The 25,867-nt window shown below is 41.7% G+C and overlaps 3 protein-coding genes across 5 annotated transcripts; all 3 read right to left on the bottom strand.

Moving 5' to 3' along the window:
• Positions 1-97: 97 nt before the first annotated feature.
• On the bottom strand, positions 98-7,366 carry slc8b1 (solute carrier family 8 member B1). Its single transcript, XM_076099120.1, has 15 exons — positions 7,024-7,366; positions 5,431-5,583; positions 4,943-4,995; positions 4,408-4,465; positions 4,136-4,241; positions 3,845-4,012; positions 3,316-3,429; positions 3,153-3,227; positions 2,887-3,017; positions 2,602-2,743; positions 2,362-2,483; positions 1,939-2,092; positions 970-1,050; positions 802-866; positions 98-674 (listed from the first exon to the last, which is right to left on the bottom strand). The coding sequence occupies exons 1-15, from the start codon at positions 7,183-7,185 to the stop codon at positions 483-485; spliced, it is 1,776 nt and encodes a 591-aa protein (XP_075955235.1). The 5' UTR covers positions 7,186-7,366; the 3' UTR covers positions 98-482.
• Positions 7,367-7,517: 151 nt separating this feature from the next.
• Positions 7,518-12,423, bottom strand: LOC142957357 (acyl-CoA dehydrogenase family member 11). The gene is made up of 14 exons (XM_076099123.1): positions 12,117-12,423; positions 11,782-12,005; positions 11,522-11,621; positions 11,139-11,256; positions 10,719-10,861; positions 10,476-10,628; positions 10,066-10,160; positions 9,864-9,963; positions 9,634-9,774; positions 9,464-9,556; positions 9,277-9,384; positions 9,005-9,176; positions 8,452-8,518; positions 7,518-8,350 (listed from the first exon to the last, which is right to left on the bottom strand). Exons 1-14 carry the CDS (start codon positions 12,393-12,395, stop codon positions 8,236-8,238), a joined length of 1,908 nt encoding a protein of 635 aa, XP_075955238.1. The 5' UTR covers positions 12,396-12,423; the 3' UTR covers positions 7,518-8,235.
• A 1,436-nt stretch (positions 12,424-13,859) lies between these two features.
• Positions 13,860-25,768, bottom strand: morc2 (MORC family CW-type zinc finger 2). Of its 3 annotated transcripts, none has more exons than XM_076098926.1 (28): positions 25,676-25,768; positions 24,955-25,107; positions 23,391-23,444; positions 23,255-23,289; positions 23,093-23,161; positions 22,890-22,980; positions 22,682-22,790; positions 22,349-22,508; positions 21,723-21,834; positions 21,478-21,603; positions 21,312-21,391; positions 21,133-21,215; positions 20,908-20,993; positions 20,580-20,720; positions 20,338-20,492; positions 19,812-19,940; positions 19,613-19,718; positions 19,342-19,474; positions 19,176-19,259; positions 18,399-18,638; positions 18,028-18,267; positions 16,529-16,636; positions 16,140-16,197; positions 15,898-16,036; positions 15,642-15,809; positions 15,436-15,529; positions 14,949-15,137; positions 13,860-14,796 (listed from the first exon to the last, which is right to left on the bottom strand). In XM_076098926.1, the coding sequence occupies exons 2-28, from the start codon at positions 25,020-25,022 to the stop codon at positions 14,728-14,730; spliced, it is 3,126 nt and encodes a 1,041-aa protein (XP_075955041.1). In that variant the 5' UTR covers positions 25,023-25,107; positions 25,676-25,768; the 3' UTR covers positions 13,860-14,727. The 3 variants fall into 3 exon arrangements, with proteins under 3 accessions (XP_075955041.1, XP_075955042.1, XP_075955043.1); XM_076098927.1 differs by having other exon boundaries at positions 15,027-15,137; XM_076098928.1 differs by lacking the exon at positions 16,529-16,636.
• Between the last annotated feature and the right edge of the window lie 99 nt (positions 25,769-25,867).

Raw genomic sequence — 25,867 nt, 5'->3', positions numbered from 1 at the left:
TGCATATATGTATTTTTGCTGTACCGTCATACTGCAGGTAACTGCTTATTCACAATGTATCAGTCAACACAGACCAGCATACCATCACCACGACCTGTAAAAACAAATACCAAAATGATTTAATGCCTTTAGAAGCAGCTTTGTACAAGGTCATTTTAACATGTTTTACAGTACATTTACAATGTTTAAAAGTATACATTTCTTCACAAAGTGCCATGTCAGCTCCAGTCAGCACAAAGAAGAAGTTGAATAAAGGCACAGTGTAAAGGTTTTAGCTCTCCCTGAGCAGAAAAGTCTGTTCGTCATTCATTTGCCTGCTTGGTTTCGGATGGCCTTTGCTAAAAGGCAAGTGCACAAAGTGCTGTTGATTGTTGTATAAATAGTATATTAAAATTATGCATAGAGGGTGAAGTTCTGTTCCACTGTGTCATTTTGCTTCATAAGAGGACTTCCTTCATCTCAGACGGGCCTGAGATTCAAATCTACACAAAGTGGATCTGACCAAACTCCGTGAGCAGTGCAATGAGAAGGAAGATGGCGTAGAAGACGAGGAGGAAGATCCCATATCGCCGATCCAAGTGGAACCGGCACAGTGGAACAATGACGAAGGACAGGACCAAAGACAAACCCAGAGATCCCGCAAGAACCCACGTCAACGAACCCTCCGATTCAAACTGAGGAGGAGAAAGAGACAAAGATGCGTCAATGTTCATGGGTTTCAAAACAGTCGTGTATTTGCCACTTCTCTGAACCTTTAACCAGAATATTGAACTCTTGATCTGTGTATTGGAGAACACTTACCTGCACATCAGAGTCTGTGCTAACCATCTGCACCAGACATCCTATACCCACTCCAAACAGCATGTCTAAAGAAAATGCAGTCAAGGACAATTCAATAACTGCCACTGTTTTACATGTCTTCAATTAGTTTTTGTACTGAAACATGTTCTCTTATGAAAATAAGGATACTGAAAATGATGCCTCCAAAGCAGGCAGCTATGGCCATTCGTGGGTAACCCTGCCGGGCTATGGTGATGTCAGAGAAACAGTCTGAAAAAGAGATGTGCAGAGATATTCAATTACAAGCATATATTCACCAGTAAATACATCTTACTGTACTGACTTTTTTATGATTTCTCAACATACAATACTTTTTTGTGACTTTTTATGACAAACTATACTGTGACTTAAAAAAAAAGAAAATTAAACTTTCTTCGATATATATAATTTTGTTTGATATACTATGACTATTTTTTTTACGAAATACTATACTATGATTAAGTGAATTTTTGTGACTTTTTTCAACATGCTTAATAATACTAAGACATAATATACTATAACGTTCTTTAAAAAAAAATACTAAACTATGACATACTATGATTTTATTCGACATACTATACTATGACTTTTTGGTGACTTTTTTTGACATACTAATGATTTTTGACATACTATACTGTGACTTTTTTTTAAAATACTAAACTATGACTTATTGTGACTTTTTAATGACATTTCTGACATGCCATAGTATTTTTTTCGTCACACTATATTATGACTATTTGGCACTTGTTTTGTTGAAATACTACACTGATTTTTTTGTGACTTTCTTCGACATATACTATGACTTTGTTTGATATACTGTACTATGACTTTTCTTGGAACATTTTACAACGTATTACATTATGACTTATTGACATACTATGATGTTTTTATGACTTTCCTAACAACCTAACTAGGACTTTTTCATGACTTTTTATGCTACACTATACTGTGACTTTTTACTACATATACTGACTATTTTATGACTTCTTTACATACCATACTTTGACCTTTTATGACATACTATGACTTCTTTATGACATACATAATAGTCTACCCATTGCGAGATGGTCTGTAGTGGTATGTTTTTTTTTTTTAAAGAATCAGGTTCACAAATATCACCTCCTATGCTGTTGCCCCAGGCCAACAAAGTCAGCCCCAGCACAGTGTTGCTGAGACGCAGCACCACACCGAGCATGTGCAGAAGACTGACCACTTCAGAGGCCGCTGCACTGATCAACACTGCACTCACCACAAAGCCCAACAGAGCAAACAGCTGGAGAGGGGAAAGACACATTTAGAATCAGCAGCGAGTATGACTAATATATACAGTAAATATTTTTCAGGCTGTAGGGAGTCTACCAGTTTGGTCCAGACTGAAATATCTCAATAAGTATTGGAGTGATTGCCCTAAAAAAAGACATTTTTGGTCCTCAGAGGATGAATCCCACTTTGGTGATCCTCTGACTTTTCCTCCAGCACCCACATCAGTCATATTCTCTATTTGTCCAATACTTAGTTCTTTTAATATACACAAATACTTACTGGATGATATCTGGGAGGAGAGTCATTAGTGGTAGTGCAGAACACAATAGCAGACAGGAAAAGTCCCAGCAGAAGCATCAGCAGCCAGAGGGGAAACTGCCCTTGGATCATATAATTTCCATCTAGACATTGGTTAAGGAAAAAAAAAGATGGAGATTAAAAAAACAACAAAGCAGGGTGATGTTTTAACCATTTACTTAATCTGATTATGGCTGCTGCAGTATGCCATGCTGCACTTACATATTCCTGACTGAAAGGTGAGCACACACACCAGAGGAGCAGTGATCAGATGAAAACAGTTCAGTGGGCGTCTCCAGTTCCTGTCTTCTTTATCAGGGTCGACCACAGGGATGCAGAGCAGCAGCAGGAACTCTAGAGGTGTCTGATGGGTTTCAGGAGAGTTTAAAAAAAAGCTTGTCACTCTTTTGACTTGGTGTACCAATCAGATTCATTCAGACATCGAGCTTTTTCCACTGCCCCCTTGGATCTGTTTAACTTCTCACACACACACACACACACACACACCTTCAGTACTTTGAGGACTCTCCAGCTCCATGATTTCCTCCTCCACTTCCTGTTGTCCACCGGGTTCAGAGAGTTTAGCAGGATCTGACTTGTGGACTCAGAGTAAGGTAGAAGTGGCCTGTACTCTGACTCTGAAACACACACACACACATACACACACACACACACACACACACACACGTGTATGTTATGGTCCTGATCATGCAGAAAAATCCTGCTGTTTATTAACTTATATAGTGGTAAATAGAAGGCTGCTGCATTCCCACCATACTCCTGTTGGATGCTCCCTCCAGTCGGGCAGGGGACGTCTTCATCATCCGACGATTCGGACGAGTGAAGCTCTGGTGCAAAGACAAAAATATCACGCCTGGCAATTAGGACATTTGTATTTTCTATTTTTCTGTGTGTACACGTTTTAGTGTTTCTAACCTGGATTATGTGCAGCGCTCCGGACACTGGAAGTCCTCGAATGTTTCTGCCGGTTGTAGATGTACGCACTGATAATAACAGTCAATACATACACCACATAGAGACCTAGGTACCCTAGAAAAAGAAAAATGAAACACAGTGAAGCTAAAAATGTCTCAGTGTGTGTGTAAAGTACTGAGAGCTTGGAGTAAAACTGCTCTTAAAACTTTATACATACACAGTATGTCCTACAGTATACAGTACAGTTTGTATGGAAATATTAAAAAATGTGCCAGAGAGTAGGTGATTCACAGAAAAGCATGGCTGTGATTCTTTGAACTGCATTCTGGGATTGATTTTGGTCAGAAAATACATGAGATTGCAGCTTTAGGCCGTAGATGTTAGCACCAAAACAAGAAAGCGCTTATACATACACCGACATGCGAGGCTGCAAAGTCCTCTACATTCCCATGTAAGTAAAATAAAATGGCATTTTCAATTATTTAAGTCGTACAAAATCAAGGAATACATGTCAGATCTATAGATATACCCAGTATTTCTCCAAGTGTCGTGGTTCCTCTGTACAACATGAGGAAAGTCCAAAACACTGCCACCATGTAGAAGATGACGTCACGCAGAAATGGACGGGAGGCCACAGCGAAAGGCTTCACCAGCGCCACGCTGCCTGCAACTACTGTGGTGACAAATATACCAGCTCCTGTGTTCAGAGGGAGGGAGACAGAGATAGAACATGATTAGGAGAAAGGGCAACCAGGTTTTCATATTAAAAAGCTTGAGGTGTTCATGGCGGGTCTGTGTGTGTGTGCGAGACTGTGCCTACCAAACAAGGCTCCGACAGCCAGCCCAGCGGTGTGTGGGTGGGAGAAAGCTGCGATGGCACTGAAGACGTCAGGAGCTCCATTACCAAGAGCCAGAAACGTCACACCCTCAACACAAACACCAGTCAAGGAACACGTTCTTCACAAAAAAAATGATCCAACATCGTCGAAAGGGAAATGGCAAAAATCCCTCAGAGAGAGGAACTTTCTGATTGCTTTACGTACATAAATATCACAGAGTCAGGGACGCACAGCGTATGTAGATAAAGGATACAGCCACATTGTGAGTGAGGTGCAGACTGGTAGAGATGGCTGACAGGTTGGGACAGAAACTGGGGAGAAAAAGTGGAAAAAAAGTGAGTATGCTCACACACACATGAAAAAAAAAAAGCAAAGAGCAATGAAAAACATCTCTGAATCACTTTATATAAAACAGTATACAGTAATATAAAACACTGCAGCTTCTTTACCATTCAGCTGGTGTAGTAGGTTGGGTAGTGGTTGGGGGTAAAAGAGCAGAACAAACTGTCCTTCCTTTGAGGAAATCTCACAATCTCGCAACTCAAGCGCAACAATAACGAAAAACTCTCCAGTCATGTGACTCTGCTTCATGTGACTATTAAGCTGACCGCACTGAGGGCATGATCGTGTGTGTAGTCTGCACATGTGGGCTTGTCATCGTAGCGTAACACACTCCATAGCTGAATCAAATCAATGAAAATGAGTGATTTGGGCTTGCTGGCATGACACACATAAAGGGGAACTTGTGGGACGCACATTTTGACACTGGCAACACGAGAGACACTTACAACTTAGACGCTGTGAGTCCGAGAATGATAAACAGAAAGAGCAGCCATATGATCTGTGGAGAAGCAGAACAAAGTTAAGGTGAGAAAGGTTTTCTTAACACACACTCGGAGAAGACAGAAGTTCAGCTTGAGTCGTACGCAGATACATGTTCTTTAAACTTACTTGGTTGGTCAAGTTGACCCTGATAAACATGGCCTTGTTTGACCACACTGATCCTATTGTTCCTAATCCCCCACAACGTGTTTAATGCTATTTTCTGTGTAACAGTTTGATTTGTTATGTTGCAAAGAGGGCAATTCAGGAAGTTGTACATTCTTACAAAAATCCTTTATTTAGCAAAAAGTGAAATGACTGAGCGCGGAGATTCACATATTTGATAAGTCCTGATTCTCCCGCAGCAAAGTCATCTTCCTCAAAAGATCAGCTGGTGCTGATCTGCAGTTTCACGCTGTCCACACACACACACACACACACACACAGGTCTTACACAGAGGGTCATGGTGAGAGGTGTGAGGTTGGGAGGAAGCAGACAGAAGGCCACATGAAGGTAGTTGATGAAGCCATCTTCCATGTTACAGTCCGGTGTGTTCTTCACAAATGCACATCGGTCTGCAGCACTGAGGTTCATCACAAGGTCGCACTGAACACACACACAAAGAAAGAAAGAAAAAAAGAAAGATAGCAGTGTTTTAATGCTGACATGTGTGAATGTCTCAAATTATAATTGTTTTAAAACAAATTTGACAAGGTAAAAATCAAGATGAATACAACAAATACTTTATTGTTGAATATTCTTAAACTCAAAGTGTTGTGAAAGAGCAGGGCCAGATTAAAGCTTTAGTATGCAGCAGGGACACATTCCTCACTGGGCGCCAGTTCTCCCTTCTTTCATTGTGTTTACCTTGTTGTGTTAAGCACCGTTCAAGTACAACACACACTACAGGCTACATGTGGCAGCTTTCTAATATTTTGCCCAGAAACCAAGCCGTTGCAGTATTTCAATCAAACATTAAAAGTATTGAGGGGTATCCAATATTGCTATAAAGCAGTCGTACAACATTGCTTACAATGATCTTATATACCAAGATGTACTGAAGACATTGCTTCCACAATGACCAATAAACATGGTGTCACGGTGTAAACGCTCAGGGGTAACTTTACTATCAGGTACCTCTGAATTCTACCTTCACAAAGATAATCATGTTTAATTTGGATTCAGGCTGGCAGAGAGGTATTTATTTGTTGATTATAGTTTGCAATGGTGTTGAACTGGACTGCTTTAAATAGCTGTTCTAATGTTTTACATCATCAGAAACACATTTAGCAACATAATAAAACACCATCAACACATCTTTAAAATAGACTTAAAGTCAAGGCTGCTCTATAGGACATCCAATCAGTGCATGTAGATTTGTGGATACAACACAAAAATTGCAAGAATATCCAAATGAATTTGATCAAATGTGCTGAACTGACTCAACTGCTACATTTAGAAACAATAAGTCGCAAAGAAAGAGTCTTTAGGTTTGTTTTTTTCATTTCAGCTCATGTTGCTTTAGTGGTGCATATTACCAAATGTGCAGTCAATCAAATGACCACAAACTAACTGCTAGACCGTTGGCCTGGTTTGTAGTCCAGTGTTGTTGAGGTCCCTTAAATTGTGAGAGGAATTTATTTTCTTTATTGATTTTTTGTATTTGTATTGATACTGGATTTTGTTTTGTTTTTTAAAAAGGAGGAACTAGTTACATCATCTTCAGTCCCACTATCACACTGTGCATCTCTCCCAGCATAACAATACACTTATATCTATCCACCTGGATCTAATCCAAACATCTGCCCTGATGTGAACATGCGCGTGTCACAATTAATAGAGCAGCACAACTTAATTTATCACTTGCTGTAATCACGTGACAGCCGGAAAAACCAGCTGACAACCTGCCAGCTTCAAATCAAACTGCACACACATTTTAAACCAGTCAACAGTTAGCACACATACACACACATGACAACACGGTAGCCCGCTTTCACACGAATGACAGCTGACATGTAAATGTGGTAGTTGTCGAACATCACCGACCTCATCGTTGCTGCCTTGAAACATCATGGTTTGTGTGTTGTTTGAAGAATATCGCCCGGTTAATCCAACAACAGGCTGCTTCCTGCGGACATGGGAGCCCGAGGTGACCTGCTGGTGACACGACCACACCAGCAGAAGAGACAGGTAAACAACAGGAGACATGGTTCACTTTATCCTGCAGACGCGTTCATTCTGGTGGACGGGACCGTGGTGGGTTGTTTCACTCCTGCAACCCGGACCGTTCAGTTTAAAGGAAACCGTAAAAAAAACGGAATAAAAACCCTTAAAATCCACGTCGTTATTGTGGCTGTAGCTTCATGGTTTGTTTCTTTGCGTCTCTTTTAAAGACTGCTCGCCCAGTTTCAATGTCCGTGTACATGTTGTACGTTCTCGCCTGAAACCCCACCTACTGTTTTTCCAACCAACGCGCGCCGCATTCACGGACTCCTCGTAAACTCAAGACTCCAAAGAGGATGCTGAAATATAAGATATAAACAAAAAACAAAAAATAATCGAGTGAATATTGTATAGATTCTTTATTAATATATTTCCAAAAAAGCTGCTGTACATCACTTTTTAGCAGTGTTGGCATGCTTTGCCCTTATTTCATTTCAGATATAATTTGGCACAGTACAACAACACAGTGAACTAACAATATAATAAATCATAGTGCCATTTAAAATAATTAGCTGATGTATCAATTGTGTAAAACTGCAAAGTTCATATCTTTTTTAATAGATGCTACTAAAAGATACTCTCATGTACCATACTCCTATAGAATAGATAGGAATTCACACATTGATTTTTTACAATAGCAAATAATGCATCATGTACTGTATGTAAAACTCCCTCCTGTTCCTGTACTTCTGACCTGTGCTCTAGTTAATTTGTGGTTCGTTGATCTTTGCTTAATCTTGCCCTAAACGTGTAATTAATGCAGGAGTAGTTATGACTTTGAAAGTGAAAAGTCTGGGGCCATGTTTAATTCATCCACTTCACACTGTGTAAACTATAAATCAGACAAAAATAGATATTGTAGATACTTCATATACAGAAGTAAATGCCAAAATCACATTAGACAGGACTATATTTTATTAGATACTCATTTTTCAGTTTGATTTCTGTGCTGTTACAGAAGTAGTTTTTATTTGTTATTTGTTGTAAAACATGGTCTCAGAACTACGGTGAGGTTAATCAGTTATGAGTGAAGCTTCAACCTTGGATGGGCCAGTCATACACAAGTGCAGCATCAAGTGGTGCTGTGCTGAGCTCATAGCAGCCTCTCGCCTGTTTAGTCGTCACAGGGCACAAGTCGTGTTCACACCACCTGATAAAAGGAAAATAAAAATTGTGTTTGTCTTTTTTTTTTTGTTTTACCTAAAAGAAGTGTTAATGTAACTTTCCTTTGCTTTTTTGTTTTTGTTTTACCTGAGCGCTGCATAGGTGTCAGATGAAGAGGCTCCCTCCCAACATGCATGGTCAATGAGAAGGGCACCTGTAAACATCCATCATGTTAAAGGGGAACTCCTCCGATTTTACATATCAAAGTCTGTTTACAGGGCGTGGGGAGCACTAGTGCATGTGTGTAAAAAAAAAAAAAAGAAGAAGAAAAAAATATGAAGCCTTTTGTGGCTTTGGGAGGAGCTGTGTGAAGTCTTATAAATGGCCTTAAGTCATGTCACTTGAGTCCAAACACTACAAGTGGAGTTAGAAAGAAGTGAGTGTACCAGACGCATCTCTGCTTGAGGCTAGCAGCTCGAGGCTAAATCAGCAGCTACTAACATAATACAACCAAATCTGTGACCAAACTGTTAGTGATGGAGTTGCCTTGTGGGTAATGTAGGCGCCATGTTTTGAAAGGAAAGAAGAATGAATGGAATCATTTCTGGTGTTAATTTAGAGTCTGATAATGTTACAGAAAGATAAATGGGCGATGTGCTCTTCTAAGGGAGAAGAGTGTATGTGTGATCGTGATAGCTACCCGTGTAGATGCGAGCCAGGCTGTAGGCCAGGTCTCTGGCTGCTAGTTCTAGGTAGCCAGGCGCTCTTGTAGCTGCTACCTGAACAAAGTCCTCCAGTTCAGAGAGAGCACCGTCTACTGCTCTCACCGCCGGCGCCAATGTGGAAATACTTGATGCACCTGCAAGCAGGGACTACAAGGAGAAGAAAACAAGTGCATATCACATTCCTGTTCAGCTCTGTCACAGATTAGTGACTGAAGTCGTTTGACAGGATTATTCCCTGACTCTGCACCTTGGCATGGGTGAAGTAAGCGTGAAGAACCATTCCTGAGCTGCGAGCCACACAGCGCAGCACGTCCAGAGACAGAACATTTGTGGTTCCTTCCCATATACTCAAAACCTGAGAGAGTAAAGAGACAGGTAAGCTTCAGTATTGCAAAAACTGTTTGACACTGTAGGTTTGTATGTATTGACCTTACCTGTGCATCCCGAAGTAGTCCAGGCAACCCTGTATCCTCAATGTAGCCCTGTCCACCGAAGCTTTCCAAACCCTCCGACACCACAGCCACCGCCTGACACAAAACACAACAGACAGTGAGGTTGCCATCAAAACAGAGAGTTTACCAACACATTTGCACAAGCTGGTCACCTGCTTCCCAGTGTACAGTTTGGCCACAGGAGTGAGCAAACGCAGCAGGTGTGCGTCATGCTGGGTCGCCATGCCGCTTTCTTCTCGGCCCAACAGACGACACACATCCATCACCAGAAGGAAAGCTCCACGAGTCTCCACCTGTCCATTTTAGAAGCAAGCATGAGTGAGGCATGATGGGAAACTTTGCGTCGAGTTTGTGTAATTTGTTCAGCCCCTCACCAGCTCACCTCCATCCTAGCGAGAGTCTGTATGTGCAGCGGGTGGTCTTTAAGAAGCTTTCCAAAGGCAGTGCGGCGAGTGGCATAGTCACGAGCTAACTGGACCACCCTGTGAACACACACAAACGCACGGATAATTAATCAGCTCATTTATAGCATGTTTTTAGAAATGAGTGCAGGATTCAGTGCGGTGGTACGAGCAGTATCCCACCTTCTCATCGCAGCTGCTGCAGAGACGCTGTTGTGTATCCGGGTTATGGTCAGCATGTTTGCTATGGAGGCCACACCTCTCCCTTTCTCTGACAGCTGTAAATGAAGAGGGGAAAAAGACATTGACGTTCACTTAATGCCAAAACAAATCAGCTGGCATTGCCTCAATAAAAGGATTAAATCACAAGTAAAAGGCATTTCACTGGTGTCTAGTTTCCTTCTTATGTAGTGTTGTATTTCCAAATATAAATAGTATTTGTAATGGAGCATGAAAAAAACGTGCTTTAGTATAAACAAAGTGAGCTGTGCCTGAACCCGGTGTGGCTTCACAGGCATTAATCATATCTGCATAGACCGTAGATGGAATCTACAGTTTTTAAATGCTTCAATAACCGATGATGTGTAACTGACCCTGTGTGCCGGCAGGCCGTCCAGCAGCAACTCAGCAGTTGGCATCTGTCTTGTGCCCAGCTTGTCCTTCAGTCTCTGAACCTCTATACCCTTCAGCCGGCCATCCTCATCTCTACTCACCTCTGCATAGAACAAAGACAAACCCCTGCTGCCCTGTGGGAGAGAGACAAGCACACATTCAGTGCAGTGAAACCACTTTGTAAGTCATTCAAGAGGAGTGATGCTGTCGGATGTCTGCAGCACCGGTGTGGTTGCTCCGGTTCTCTCCTGCACTCTGGCCAGCGTAAGAGTCATGTCTGCGTCTGTAGCAGAGGTGAACCACTTGAAGCCGTGTAGTTTGTACGAACCGTCTGTCTGGGGAACAGCCACCGTCTCTGTGCCACTGGCTGAGGGGATGCAAGACAGGGAGAGGCAACTCATGACGCAATAGTCAAGTCTTGTATTTAATTGAAGTATTTAATCACATTTCCTCAACAGATAATTAAAATAACAACAATTAAGTATCGCTGGAACATAAATAACAATTTCTGAAGTTTTTCTTTATGACACCGAAACAACTTTCACAACTCTTTCAAATACAGACGGTGATCGATGATGCACTGTAACCTGTTGGGTGAAGCTGATACTGGTTAATGCAAGACAACTGGGAGCGTCACTACTGACCCACGTCAGATCCTCCCTGTCTTTCGGTCATCCACTGTCCAGATGTCCAGAAATGCTCAGGATGACGGGTGGTCAGGCGGCTGTAGGCTTCGTCTACTGGCCATGAAGCACCTATGGACTTTACATATACAGCCAAACAATCAAACGCTCTGTTAATAAGCTAAAAACAACAACAGTCAAACAGTCCTCTGTTCAGCTGTGGAAATGAGGCTTACGGCTCATTTATTTCAGTCGTAGTCCAATCGGATATAGCTAAAACAAAGGACCTTTCACCTCATCCTGCTGCACCCTTTACTGTCTCCGTCACGTTAGGGTTAGAACGTGCTCTTGTAAAAACATGAAAAACAGGCTTCCTGTTGTCTTTTGTTAGTTTTCTGACACACCTGGATGACTTTAGCAGCTCCGTCGGTCATGGCCAGAGGACAGGTGTAGAGACCAGAGGACGGAGAGAAGATGTACAACTTGCTCATTTGATACACACGACTGGAAAACACACACACACACACACACACACACACACACAATTACACTTAGTTTCTCCTTTAGAACAACTTATCCTATTAGAAACTCCTAGAAGTGTTATTGAACTAAAATATGACATATGACTGAAACCGTAAAAGGAAGTATAACTCTGTCTCCTAACCTCCACTCCCCAAATGACCTCTCATAGCCAATGGCAACCAGCCCTTCCTGTGCCGACAGGTCTTTCATGCGTTTCCAGGCAGGGGAGGTCACGATGTGGTCCACTCGGCGACCCCAGGGGTCAAAGTGCTCCAACCGTGGAGGAGTAACCTCACACTCTCGACCCCAGACGTCCACCTCATTTGCCACTCGCTCTCCAAACGCACGCAAGTCGGATAAAGCTGCCTGTGAACAAGCGTATACACATACATAGTAACACAGATTATGAACAAGACCTCAGTTTACGTGTAGTTTATTTCCATCACAGCTGATGGCGCAGCTGTGCTCCCTCCTCACCTCCTGGGGCAGGTGTCTCCTCAGGTATCCTCTTAGCAAGGCATCCTCTAGAAATGGGTTCTTCAGAACTGGTCTTTCCTGAAAGAAAGATCCTATTTTGGCTCTAGAGAACTGAAGGTACCCCGCTGCATCCCAGAGTTGTTCTTCATCAGCTCCTCTAGTGCCTGGCTCTGCTACACTGGCTAATCTGATGTGGACCAGCGGTGGAGGAACACCACACAAGCCCCTGCAGCAGCCTCCAGCTACATGGCGGGTCAGTAGGGCTGAGCACACAGACATGGCTCAGGACCTGCAGTCTGACGGCAGACACGTGAAGTAACTGTGCGGGAGAGAAACATGACTGGGTTTCATTCATTGAGCAATTAACAGGATTATCTAGACTCCAAAAAACACATTTAACACTAAATACTAATAACACCACAAGTATGCAGTTTGTTTTGTTCACCCACAAGTGATGTTACTTTGAAGTAGGTTATATTTGCAATAGAAAATTTTCAAACATAAACAGCCATTTCTTCCATTGACAGGACTTTGTTCACACTATTACACCCCTAGAAGTCGGTCAGTAACAAAGCACTCTACTCCTGGAGAGATTTAATGACTTGTTTTCAGGAAGGTCAGAGTGCATTTACCCATTGACTTGTTTACTCTTGCGAAGACATATTTTTGGCATTTTGCCTAACGTTATTCAAAAAAAGAAGTGCTGAAATGTCCACATGACATAGCGCCTTTAGAAATATGTAGCTAACGTCACTATAATCAATCTTGTAGATTAGTAACGTAACGTGATCTGTGATAACGGAAAAGGCCCGGTTAATTGCCCATTTCAAATGAAAACTACTCTTACCACATAAAAGTAAATTATACTATTTGTAGTTAACTACGCATGCTTTAATAATGTCCATGCAGCATTTAAATACAACATAACTGAGCTGAGAAGTAAGTTAACCTGGGGATCACCGAAGTGGGTCAAAGTTCATTCCGCTGTCATTTCATGCAGTTGTTTGGTATCGTTTGATTTAATTGTAGTCTAATGGTTAATGCAGGTAACAAGTAGCCAGCCTGAGCAGCTCAACCTGTTAACTAATCCCTTTTCAAACTGCGAGTAACGTTATATGTCACTGCAACCTGAAAGTACCCACTCTCAACAATCAAGTTTTCTACACGATTGACAATCACTTTTAGACAGTTTACATTTCTAATTGCTTTAATAACATTGAATTCTCATGTCAAACGTATGACTTTCCTGGATGTAAGAGAAGATTACCGTTTGCAACTTTACCTGAAGTTAGCCCAGCACTGTTCACGTTCACCACAGCTGCAAACTCTTGACTTCAAAATAAAAGTCCAGTTCCTTCTAAATGGGTCTGTTCACTCATACAACATAAAAAGCCTGGCAACATGAAGTTGCATGGAGATAGTTTTTCTCGCAGCTTTTAAGACGTCTTTCTGAGATTTATGCCTTTACAATTTAGTTAAATGGAAATTTGTTTATAGTGCTCACAACATTGAACATTTTCATCTCATGCAAGCTAGGCGGTGTCCCTATCACTCTGGATCATCCATATACTGTCAACAGTTTTCATAAAATAAACATTACTGTTGCATTGAACAACTAAAATTATGTATTTCAGATCTCTGAGCATAAAAAAAAATCTGTTCGATCTAAAATGTCATAAATTTCCCACAACCAATATTTAGTTGTTCAGCATATACAGGCAATGACAGACATTCATCAAAAAGTGTTGCTGAACCTGTTTTATTGTTCCAAGTAAAGATTTGTCAAAAATACAGAATCCTTTGCTCTAATCAGAACAAACAGACTGAACGCATGCACCGTTTAATAAAACATTTCCATGACATGTTAAAAATCTGTTCAAAAGGAAGGACACAGGCACTGAATACTTATGAAAACACAACTTTTGCATCTGAATGAGATTTTTTTTTCCTTCGAAAAATAAACACAAAACAGTCATATCTTAAATGCAGGAGGGATCTGTGGGAATAATCATACTGATAAAACCCAGTAAGTAGTTCTCGTTTGTGGGCGTGGCACACCACCCAACCGTAAAATATGAACCTGGTTTGCTCCTCAGACCAGGATGGAGGAAGGTAATAGCTGTAACACTGATGTGTTTTTAGTGTATAAAAATAAAAGTTAATGTTTTAGTACAGGCTGCAATGCAGAGCACAGCCCAGTCACTTGGTGTGACCAATTCTCACCAGACAATGGACCAAAACAGGGGAACAAATGTAGTCTGTAGTTTGTCACAGCGTTAGCCGACTATATAAATGGACCTACACAAAGTATTTAAAAAGGTCAAGCAGGATAGCATGTCTTAAACAAAGATTAACATATATAAGCAGGTGTATAAACAGAACCAATGAGAAAACCCACCAGCTACCCAACAATGTAGAAACACCAGAGAACCTGGCAAAACTCAAAGATTAAACGCTGGACAGATCAAAATCAAAAATTCATACCCATGACATTCTGATTAAACATCCAACTCTGCACATAAAGAGGAGTCCTTTGGGAGCCGTCAACAAATAATGGCTGGAATGAAAACTGCCAGTCTGTTTAATGTGCACGTACTCTTCTCGGCCTTCTTTAATCCCCCTTGGTAAGGAGGTCCTCTATGTATGCGTCAAGCTCGTCATCTGTGTTGATGTCAATGTCCTAAAAGTGGAAAAAAGCAACATGGCTTAATGCAAACAATGACGATTCTATAACAAAGAGTCCATTTGATAGACAGGTAAGGGGGATGGGTAATATGTTGTCTGTGGTGTCCTGTCTTGGACCATCAATAGGTACAGATAAAGCAATCGAACCTCTTGTACTTTTTGTAGGAGTGCGACAATGTTTGTTCGTAGTTTCTGTAGTTTCTCGTCTGCCTCCTTCAGTTTCACCTCATTGCTGTTGCTCTTCTCCTCCACAGCTTTGGCCCTGGCATCAGCTCTGCTCTGGTACGAGTTACACAAAGACTGAAGACCTGATTCATATTGCTGGAAATACTCTCTCTAAAAAGGAGAAGGAAAAACACAATACACTGGCACTCAATACTCTGGACAACACAACAGTTTACTAGATATTCCAATGTGTAGTATTGCCGGACACAACCAAGTTCCCGGTAGACACAGTCGTCCATTCTCTAATCATGGTATTGCTTTCAACGTCTTCAACACTCAGCATCTCAATTTATTGATCATACTAACGTTTTGGTCCTTCACGAGTGTTTTTTGGTTGTTTGTCTTTGTTTTTTAAATTTCTATTCTAACCTAAGGATCAGTCTATTGAACCACATATTATTTATCTCACCAAAGGAAAGGCCACCAACTCCTCAGCCGTCATGCTGTTAACATCATCCTTTGGGATTTGAAAAGCAGGAGGGAAAAAGTAACCCAACATTGTCCTGGAAGCACAAATTGCACAGTGAACACCCCACAGCATTATGCAACAATGTGCCCTGGCTGTCATCATTTACACAGTGTATTAACAACACCGGTCCATCGTCATCAGCTCACCTCAACATGGTGACGAGACTATCGGTCACCTCTCGACTGGTTCCTGGTTGAGTAGTGTCGGGCTCCATGGGTGCTGGACCCTTCTCAGTCTCCTGCTGGGTGTCGGGTGTCTGAGAGATTGGAGATGGCGGCCGCATCAACCGGACTTCATCACTACCCTTGAACACCCTTCACAAACACAATTATAGGATATTAATTATCTGGCAAAGTCAACAAAATGTGCCCCGAATGCAGCGAAACAGACCAATTATCTCACCATCTGTCTTTAGGGGTGGATCTAGGCACATAGTCAAACTTCACTTTCCAGCGAACACTCTGTTTATTTGCCTCAACAGCAATGACTTTGCCGGTGTACCACTCCTTGTTGACACGTACTTCAACCAGCAGACCCTTATCTGTGGAAAAGAATACAAAAAAGGTAGAAATTATTATATTAGAGCTTTTGATTTCCAGCTGTATGTGTGATACATGTTAGTGTAGAGAAGTCCATCATCTCACCTTTCTGAGGATTCTTAGTGTCGTTCTCTGTATCCTCCTGAGGGGACTTCTCAGATGCCTGCAAAAACAAAAACAATCATAACTCTCACTGCAGTGAGAGAAACACCGTTTACTGGAAAGAGTGAGGTGAAAAGAAAGGAAGAAGTGAAAGTCCCAATGTGATCTCACGCATTGGGAGGGACTGTCATGCTCGATTGCAGCGGTTAGAAGAATACGAAAACTTTAGTTTCAAGAGAAGATTGTTAGAAGAAAGAATATAATCTGACAGTACACCCAGATTAGATAAAAGGTTCAATTATCGTGATTGTCAGAGGTTGTGAGAGAAGATGCAGCCCAGCTATCTATTTAAATATTTAAAGGTAGTAGAGAGAGGGACTGAGTAAAGCTACCTTTGCTTTAGTTCCATGCTGTTGAATGGAAATGGGTTTAGGGAGAGAGGTTGGTGTAGTTGGTGTCTGCTTTATAAGAGTAGGAACTCCTTTCTTCTGGGTCTTAACCTGCAAGGTCAAGAGTAGAGGAGCTCTGATTGGAGGTTTAGTAGCCTACTGAGCCAACCTGGAATGCCTGCACTTCATCCTCTTCCTCAATATATGAACCGCACCCTAAATTCAGTGTCACCATCTCGCCAGCCATCCAAATACTGTAGGAATGTAATCAAGCTGTGCTCGCTGCAGTTTAGTTCAAAGTGTCCTGCTAAAAAGATCCATAACCTGTTGTTGCTGAGTAACTATTGGAGTTAGGTTTGGGATGAGACATTTCATCTGTAATGGATGAAGACTTTTATGGTGCTGTAAACAAACAACTGTTCAGCTCATTTCATCGTGTCCCCTTCATTTACTCACTTCCTAGAAGGGAGGTGTTCACAAAAGGAGGCAACAAGCAGCAGAAAAGACACAGCAGCAGCACTGACACACAAGAGTACGGTGAACACTTGAATGGTTTATGCAGCATTGCTAATGCAGTCATTTTATTCTATACATATTAGTGGGTTAATGGACCACTGACGATCCGTGATCCGTACGGATCCCCCCTCGCGGTGTGAGGTGCGATTACTTACACAGTTTAACGTTAAACATCACAGTGTGAAATAAAGTTTTACTGATGGTCGTTATCTGCCGATGTTCAGTAAATCTATATGCAGTCAGGACATTGGCATTTATGCTTTTCTAGTCGTCGATCTCTGCTAAGGTTCGGTTACATTGCGATGCGTTCAGGCTCTGTTCAGTGAAAATGAGTATTGGGCGAAGGTAAATTATAACGTTATGTGTTCACGTGTAATCCTGTAAAATGTAGTGTTGTTGATAAACTTGAATAAATCCAGTTGTTTTAAAGAGATGTTTTCACAACAACACAGATATTAGAGATGAATTATTATGAGTTTAACTTCCTAACGTTATACATCATTAAAACTACAAATGACTAGATTTGTTTTAAATCAATAGAAATACAATCGCTTATTTCCTTATGATTGTAATTGTGTGTTTTTATGTAGAATAAAAACACTATAGATGACTATTACAAAGTAAAAGGATAACATTTAGAATTGTTGCTGGTTTAACTGACTTCAGAGCGGTTGAAATGATTTTTGGGACGGTGGCAAAAGAAAATAGTCTGGAGCCTTGTAGACCAGCTGTCTACTCGAACAACAAAGGGATATGTTGGCATTTTAGTATCGGCTGCAAAAAAAACGTGATCAGGGATCTCTAAAAGTTATATATTTACTCCTTTTTTTGTGCTGATCCGATCCGTGATCCAATCCAAACCACGACTTTTATGATGCGTTGCACCACTAATACATATGTACGTTTTGTAGTATTGACATTTTTACAAGTTGTACAATTAAACCAAAGGAAAGTCTGGTCTAATTCTGTCAATTCTGTGTGTTTACCTCGTCCAACTTGCCACGTTTGGCAGGTAAGGCCTTATCTATCACTTTCCCACGGTTACCAGCTGCTGCGGCCATCTTGGATTTCTTTGTCTGTGGTTCTTCCTCATCACTCTCCTCCTCCTCCTCCGCATCTTTTTCTTCTTCCTCTTCCTCCTCCTCCTCTTCCTCCTCGCTGTCGTCCAGGTCTATAATTCTCTTGCGTTGTCCCGCTGGTTTGGTCGGTGATGCTTTGGCAGGCGTCTATGGCAGGAGACAGAAATCACTACGTCACACTATCTTGTACATGCAGCCTATTAAATACTTTCACCAACAAAGCCTTCCATTGGTACTTTTTGGTGTTAGTGAAGCATTTCCTGAAACCTGTAACTTACCCGAGAGCTGCGGCCGGGTGGGGGTGTTTTGGCTGTAGCTTTGGGTACAGGCTTTGCTGCAGGTGGACAAGGCTTTGCTGCACCTCTGGACCTGGATGGGTCGACTTTGGGTGGCGGCGGAGCGACAGGTGTTCGTGTAGGGCGCTGAGAAGTTGCACGAGATGGAAGGGTGCTTTTTAGGAGAGCAAGGAGCGGTGGGGAGCGGGGGCGTGTGATGGACCTGTCAGAAGACCGAGTTGCCTGAACCAACGACATGTGAAACACACAACAGATAAACATTTGAGTGAGATAAAGAATGAAAAACAAGATCACCAAGTCATTATGAACAAACCAGTAGCACAGGCGCTACTTTATCTGTATTGAATAGCGTTCGCAGTACAATCAAATGTTGGCCAGCAGGGTACTGGTCATATAAACCTTTTGATTTCTTTATTGTTTTGTAAAAATCTGTGAAATTAGCAGTGATTCCCTTTCACTTCTTTTGAGGTTTGCCTTTTTACAAGTAGACATTTGTTTCCAGGTGTGAACAATAAAACAGGAAACAATGTTTCCAAAGTCCTAAAATAGAAGCAAATCACTTCTGTTTTCACCTGCATGTTATTACCAGCAAGGACTTTCCTGTTAATGCTCATAGTTCCAGGGATATTACCAGAATCAACAATAAATTAAGTTTAAGAGCTAAAGAGCAACTGAACTGAGAATAATCTGACAGGAGTATTAACAAAAAATGAGCCAGCGTTAGAAACCCACAAGAAGCACAGCATGGGGAGGTTTTACCTGAGAGGAGCTCTCTGTTGGTTTCATGCTGACATCTAGTGGTAGCTTCTTCACATCTGCTGCCGATTTGACGGTGCTGGTTTTCTGATCAGAGAAAATACAACTCGTCATGTGCTGTGTACACATGAGAGAGAGCGACAGAAAGAGAGAGCGGAGGGTGAGGTACCTGCAAGGCATCTAGTTTCCCCTGCTGCTGTTTGATCTTCTCTGCCAGTTCTTTCTGCTTGTCGTCAGCTGTCTGCTTGTCTTTCTTCAGAACACCACACGGCACATTTTGTTTCTGTTCAGAAGCGTCGCACCTAAAACACAAAATACACACTGTATATAGCATGTAGAACACTACATCGGCATTCAGTACATATGTTACACAAATAATAAAACTAATACCATATTGCATCTTTAAAGACATATCCTAAAAAATAGAATTCAGTGTGTACCTGTCCTGGGAGCTGTCGGGGTTCATGAGACACACCCAACTGTCTGGGTAGCGTTTGTCCACCGCATCCATCTGGAATGGCAGCGTTCTCCACTTTAAACACTTATCTGAAAATACACCGCAGATCCAGAGAGTCGGCGTAAGTTAGTTTGTCGGGATACAGTTTGTGTGTTTTGCGTGTGTCTGGATCTGTAACTCACCACACTGGATAGTAAGTGGGATCTCCATGCCACGACGCCTCTTGTATCTCGACTCTGATGACGGAGGAGCAGACCAGCTGGCAGACAGATATCCAAACTCATCCCAGAACTTCACTATGCCTTTCTGAGCTGCAAAACACACACACGCACACACACACTCTTAGCATTTCATACAGCAATACGGCATTCATTTAAATAAAAAGTTATTCATGCAAATGCTTAAAGTGGCCATTTTTGAGGTGAGCACTTCCCTCATAGTTCCTTACTGCAGCTTTGCAAGTGTGTGCACACTGGAGGGAGATTGGGAGGGCAGTGTAATGCAACCAGGACGCGGCTTCGACTTTCAGCCCGTCTTGCAACCATTCTTTAAATATGCTGACACATTATTTAATTATATCTTTACTGACCTTTTTATGGTTTCAACTTGAAACTTTTTACCGCAAGTGTAACAGATTGATGTAAATCCCTTGATAGTTTTACTAAAAATATGCGACAAATGGAAATACAGCAATTGAGAGAAACTCACCAATGTTGGAGTCCTTCCAGTACTGAGCTAAATGTTCCCCCATGGATTTCAGTAAATGTCGATACTCCTTAGCATCTGCAAAGTCCTGTTTGTTGTGAGTAGGCTCTAGAATTAAATACGGGACATCCACTACTCCAACCACACCTCCACAGGCCCTGAAACACAAATCATAGAACTGTAAAATATTTCTCTTAATCATTCAAACACCATCACCTTCCAATCTCTACGTTCATTTTACTCACATGCCTCCCTCCAGCTGGGGCCCTGCCTTCTCGTACATCTTGATGAGACGAGAACAGTTGTACACAAACATCCCGTCCAGGTCCCTCTGTCCGATGTTCACTCCGAATATAAAATTCAACTCCTTTGGCTCCTTTAATGCTCTGAGGAACAAGAAAGTGTTGGAGACTGACGGGATATATACAAAGCCCAGCAAAACAAAGCGATTGTGTTGTGTTTTCAAGTTAATATTCTATATTACTTCCATGGGGTTGAAACAAAAACTGTACTTTAACTGTTTGTAAATCCACGAATAGGAGAAATAATGTTTTACAATGTTGACGGTCATACTTCTGTTTGACTTCGAGAATCCTTTTCTTCATGTCACAATCCCGCCGAAGCATCATGGCTGAATCTTGAACCTTTCTCAGAATGGCCTAGAGGAAGAGAGGGCGGAGGGAGAGTCAGTCGAGACACTATAACAACCTTAAATTAAAGTCGACTGTTTCAGATTAGAAGCTTGTTTACAAAACTAAACTATATTTGCATTTGAAAAATTAAAACAATAAGTCGTACCCGTGAATCTTTTGACAGGTCATCTCCTAATCTGGCCTCCAAAGCTATTTGCTTACTCTCCGCCTCTCTGGCTTTCTCTTCCGCTGAAATAAACAAGCAAATTGTTGCTGATGAGCACGAGGGAGTCACAACACAAAAGCAAAATGTAAATGAAAACACCCCTTTCCCCACCGACTCACCAATCTTAGCAAGGTGATCTGCCTTCTTCACTTCTTGCTCAGCACGGGTTTTGAAGCGAGTTGATGTGTATTTATAAACCCTATGAACAAAACAAGTATGCTACTCAAAGTATTGTCACTGGACTACAGTAGTTACAGACACAGTATAAGTGAGTAATCACATTACCGTGGTTTATATAAACAGCAGGACAGTCTCTTGGTCCTGACTTTATGTCCCTGGATGAAAATCCTCATGCGTGGGTCGATGTACAGAACAGCAGCGTACGCCCTGAACGACCGCTTCTCTGGCTTCCTATGAGAGAGGGAAGGGCACAGCCATCAACAATCAAAATATGACCGATCAATACAATCAACAACCTTCCACCGAGGGTTAGTGATCCCATGGTTAAATGGTTTAATGGAGTCACTCACACTCCTTCAACAGGTGTCCCAGCCATCAGTATGTCCTGGTGATCCGTGTCTACATCCAGCTCTGGTTCTCTGGTGTCCATCAGCTTCAGATTATAGATGACCACAAGAGTGCCTTTTAATAAAACACAACACAAAAGCAAGCATTGCAATCATTATCAATCATGTCATCCCAAAACTAAACAGTAACTAGAATTACTGCCTCGTGGTTTACATCCATGTCTGTAAAAAAAAGTCATCACTTCATCGTTTTATTCTATTAAAGATTTGTGTGAAATTGTAATAATCTGCATAATCTTGATTTATGGCTGGAATCGTGTTTTGTGAGGTCTCAGTGACCTTTGACCACCAAATTCTAATCTTTTATTTTTGAGTCCAAGGCTGCGGCGAAAAGTCCAAAAATGACCTCCTATCCCCTCTATTCCTAACCACTGTGAAGGAGAATTCATGAGTTAGGAAAAGACACAGTATAAGTGTTGTTTAGAGAATCCGACTCCACTTTCAATAAGCTACGTCATTGTGATGCGACGGCGGATGTCACTGACGTAGGTTCGTAGTAGTGAATATGAACTTTTATTGCCATTGCAAAATGAATCTCTTCACACGGAGACAAACATTCATATGCTTACCACTGCTACTTTCTATTTTGTTGAACTGCTCCATCAGCTGCTGTTCATTTTTAAAAGGCGAGTATTTGAAGATCAGCTCTGTCTCTATGGCGTACTTCTCTGGGTCAGAGGTCAGTGGCTCCCTGGTTCTCAGATCCCAGGAGGGAAGGGGCACGATCACCTGAGGAGAGAGGATCAAAATCCTTAAGTACACAAGTTTAGAGTTCTTTGAGCAGTCAAACATAATAAAAGGAGTTGCACTTCCACACTATCAATTAGGCACAATTAGTAATCAAGTTAGTTTTAAACATCCCTAACAACAATGACGAGCTCTATCCAGCTTTTGACTCTGACCTCATCCAGTCCCTCCTCTTCATGGAAAGTCCTCGACATGAAAAGGCAAGTGAGCGTGTTGCCCTTTTTTGTGAACAAGATGAAGTCTTTCCCGATACGCATGGAGCCGCTGTGAAAAACAAACACATTTTTGATGATGAAAAATGATTCAAACACTAGTGCACCAAATGCCAAATGTCATCATACACAAGTTAGGTGAGGGTCTTACGATTTCAGTCCGTTTCCATACTGGCCAATCTGAGTGGACTCAGGGGACCGCTTGTTTGACTTTCCAAACTGAATCACATGCGTTGACTCATCTAGTGACAGAAAGGCGGTCATCATCATGTTTCACACATTACAACAAAGTTTAATCATGAAATAAAAATAACTAAAAACTAGCTTTAAGTGATGTAATAAAGGAGCACTTACTAGGGTCCATTCCAATGCCATCATCCAGAAAACAGAGCATGTAGCCGCCCCGCAGCTCTGGCCTTTTTTCTGTGAGCAAAGCAGGAAGGTGAAGAAGACGTGTTAGGAGAAACGAATGAATGCTTTATTGGGTGAAACTGGGTGAGTTATTCTGAGGTGTACCTGTGTAGATGTCTATTCGTGTGGCACTGGCATCTCTGTGACAGAAATAAACCAAGTGTGAGACAACGAGAAAGATATCCGGCTAACGATGAAGCTTTCATCAGTTATATGCCCTGTTGCAAATCATTATGAGTACCTGGAATTGTCCACAAGCTCCGCCAAGGCTCCAAATAAGAACTCGTGGGTTGTCCTGAAAGTAGACCACTCATGTAATTTAGTCAATATACTTGAATGTTAAAGAAGAGTTTAACTTGAGTTAACGGGGCAAGCCGGTTAGAGAAAGGGGATTAGAGGAGATACTTGTTGCCAGCATCGGATCATCACATTAATATTCTGCGTGGGATTGTTATTCAGTTATACAACTTGTATTTCCTCAAGTCCATTGAGAGATATGTGTCAATGCTAACAGAACAGCGGACAAAGCCCGGGATGTAATATCGTCTCTGTTAAATGTGTTGACTGGTACACCACCACCTATTCAAACATGGACCAGATTGTTCAGTCAGGCTACATCACAAGAAAATATTGTAGCATTGACAAGATAAACAAGCCATGGTTCCATCTTCACTTCTGCAGTGTACAGACAGAAATGTAACTGCCTTTTAAATCCCTGACAGGGAATGTGATGAACCACGATGATCCACAGTTGTCTATGCTGCTCAATGAATTAAGTGTCAGACAAATTTCAAAATTGCCAGCGACAACCACTTACATGATCCCATCACATTTAAAAGTCCCAATACATCACAGACATATATATAGTGGTGAATTGAAAGCCATAACGCAAAAGTGAATGCTTTCTGACATGGACTAATATTTGAGGCTTTTGATGACGGCAGCTCTAGAAATGAAGATATATACCTGACAAAGCTGGCTCAGATGACATGAGCTCTGAAAGCAACAACGGTCAACATACCGTCCAAGTAGCATTCTAACTTTGGTGCTTTTAAGCAGGCAAGTAGTTTTCCATGTCAAATGTCCACTTGGGGACAAAGAAGATGTCACGAGCTAAGCACTTTCCTGGAAAACCGTGGCCTCTGGCTTGTATGGCCGTGGCTGGAGAAAGGGAAAGAAGCATCACGGCTTCCAAAAGCTGTCTGATGCTTAAAAAGTTTTTTTTTTTTTTTTTTTCGAAAACAGAGCTGCATGCACAACCACATAGCGGTGCGCACAGTAGCGTTATGTACAACCGTGTTGCAATGACCACAAACAGGTGACCGTGATTACTGTGCTGAATAAGTTAGGTTTGGTAGGTGTCATGCTACAGTAGGCAATGTGTAAGACAAAACATATAAAGAAGAAATATAGCAGGCAACCCTGACATACATGAATGAATAAAAATGGTTGTATTTATTCAGTGCAAACTGACATATAATTAATTAAGAGCATATTCGCCTCATTTTTGAGCAGATGATCAGGTTCAAACTGATTTAACCCGTTCATCTATTCACGTACCCTCTTAGGTTGGTTTAAGGGATTTTTCTAGAGGTAGACGTAGGGCGTATCTCAATGACGTTGTTGGACATTGATCAGTTGTAAAGCTTTCAGCCATTTGAGTGCATTGCAAAAAAAATAAAATCACATGGATGAGCTGGTGAATTTTAGTTAGTATCTGTCTAGTTTGTTGTGTGTGTAATATTTGCTGTCACAAGTATGTGTAGTACCAAGTTCATAAGCACATGAAGCAAGCCGGTACTTACGAATTTGTGTGCAGGTACTCAAAGGTGAGCTGAGCCCTGCTCAGGTTGCTGTAGTTAGAGTAGGCCATGGTCACACAGTTATTTCCAGTTTCTTTCCTACTCTTATGATGGCCTTCTTCCTTTCCAACCAAGCTCTAGTCGAGAATTTTCATCCTGAAAAGGAAAAGAATCACAGATCTTGTATATTCAACGTTACCTACAAGGTGCCATACTCCATTAATTGACACCATAGCCACGATGTGACAGCAGTTGATGTGGACGGTTTGTTTACATCAAGTGAAAGGGGACACGTTAACACCCACACCTTACTAAGTATGAAGGTTACCACGTGGGAGGCCTGATTGGGAACACAATTAGGTCACAGTATTACCAATGAAGACGTTCACGTTTATGTATTTATGCAGAAGGCAGTTATTGGTCTAGGCCTAATCATGTTTGATATGATATGATATAACAATTCCAGACGTTATGCAGCAACTGATACCAACGGTTAATGTTCGGCTACCATACGTTACGTTAGCTAGCGGACATTTGCCTGTTCTAAAGTGTTTATTAGCTAACGGTAGCTAGCTAGCTAGCTTCACACTGTGGATGCATGTACTAGCTGACGTTAGCCACCCTATCGAGTCGTTTTCACCGACTTTGCAGACCGTTTGACATGCCGGAGACTCTGTAGTGGCTTCGCGCTAGTGTAATACTCCGTCCAAGGAAGAATACATACTTTGCATCGTTACGTTTCCTTTTCCCTAACATAAAACAATCCGCCAGGCCTCGAAGAATCCGACCACTTCGACGTTGGTTACTTGGTTTCCCTCTAGTCTGCAGAAATCCCGCCTCTATTTTCCTATAATCAACCAATGGGAAAGGCTCCTGTAGAGATTCGTTACGATGATTGGAGGAGACACCTCGTTAC

The sequence above is a fragment of the Anarhichas minor genome, unplaced genomic scaffold, assembly GCF_050575085.1.
Source record: "Anarhichas minor isolate MPS153535 unplaced genomic scaffold, ASM5057508v1 ptg000025l, whole genome shotgun sequence".
Classification (NCBI taxonomy): Eukaryota; Metazoa; Chordata; class Actinopteri; order Perciformes; family Anarhichadidae; genus Anarhichas; species Anarhichas minor.
The sequence above is the reverse complement of the archived record's forward strand: the minus strand, read 5'-3'. Positions and strand labels throughout refer to the sequence as shown.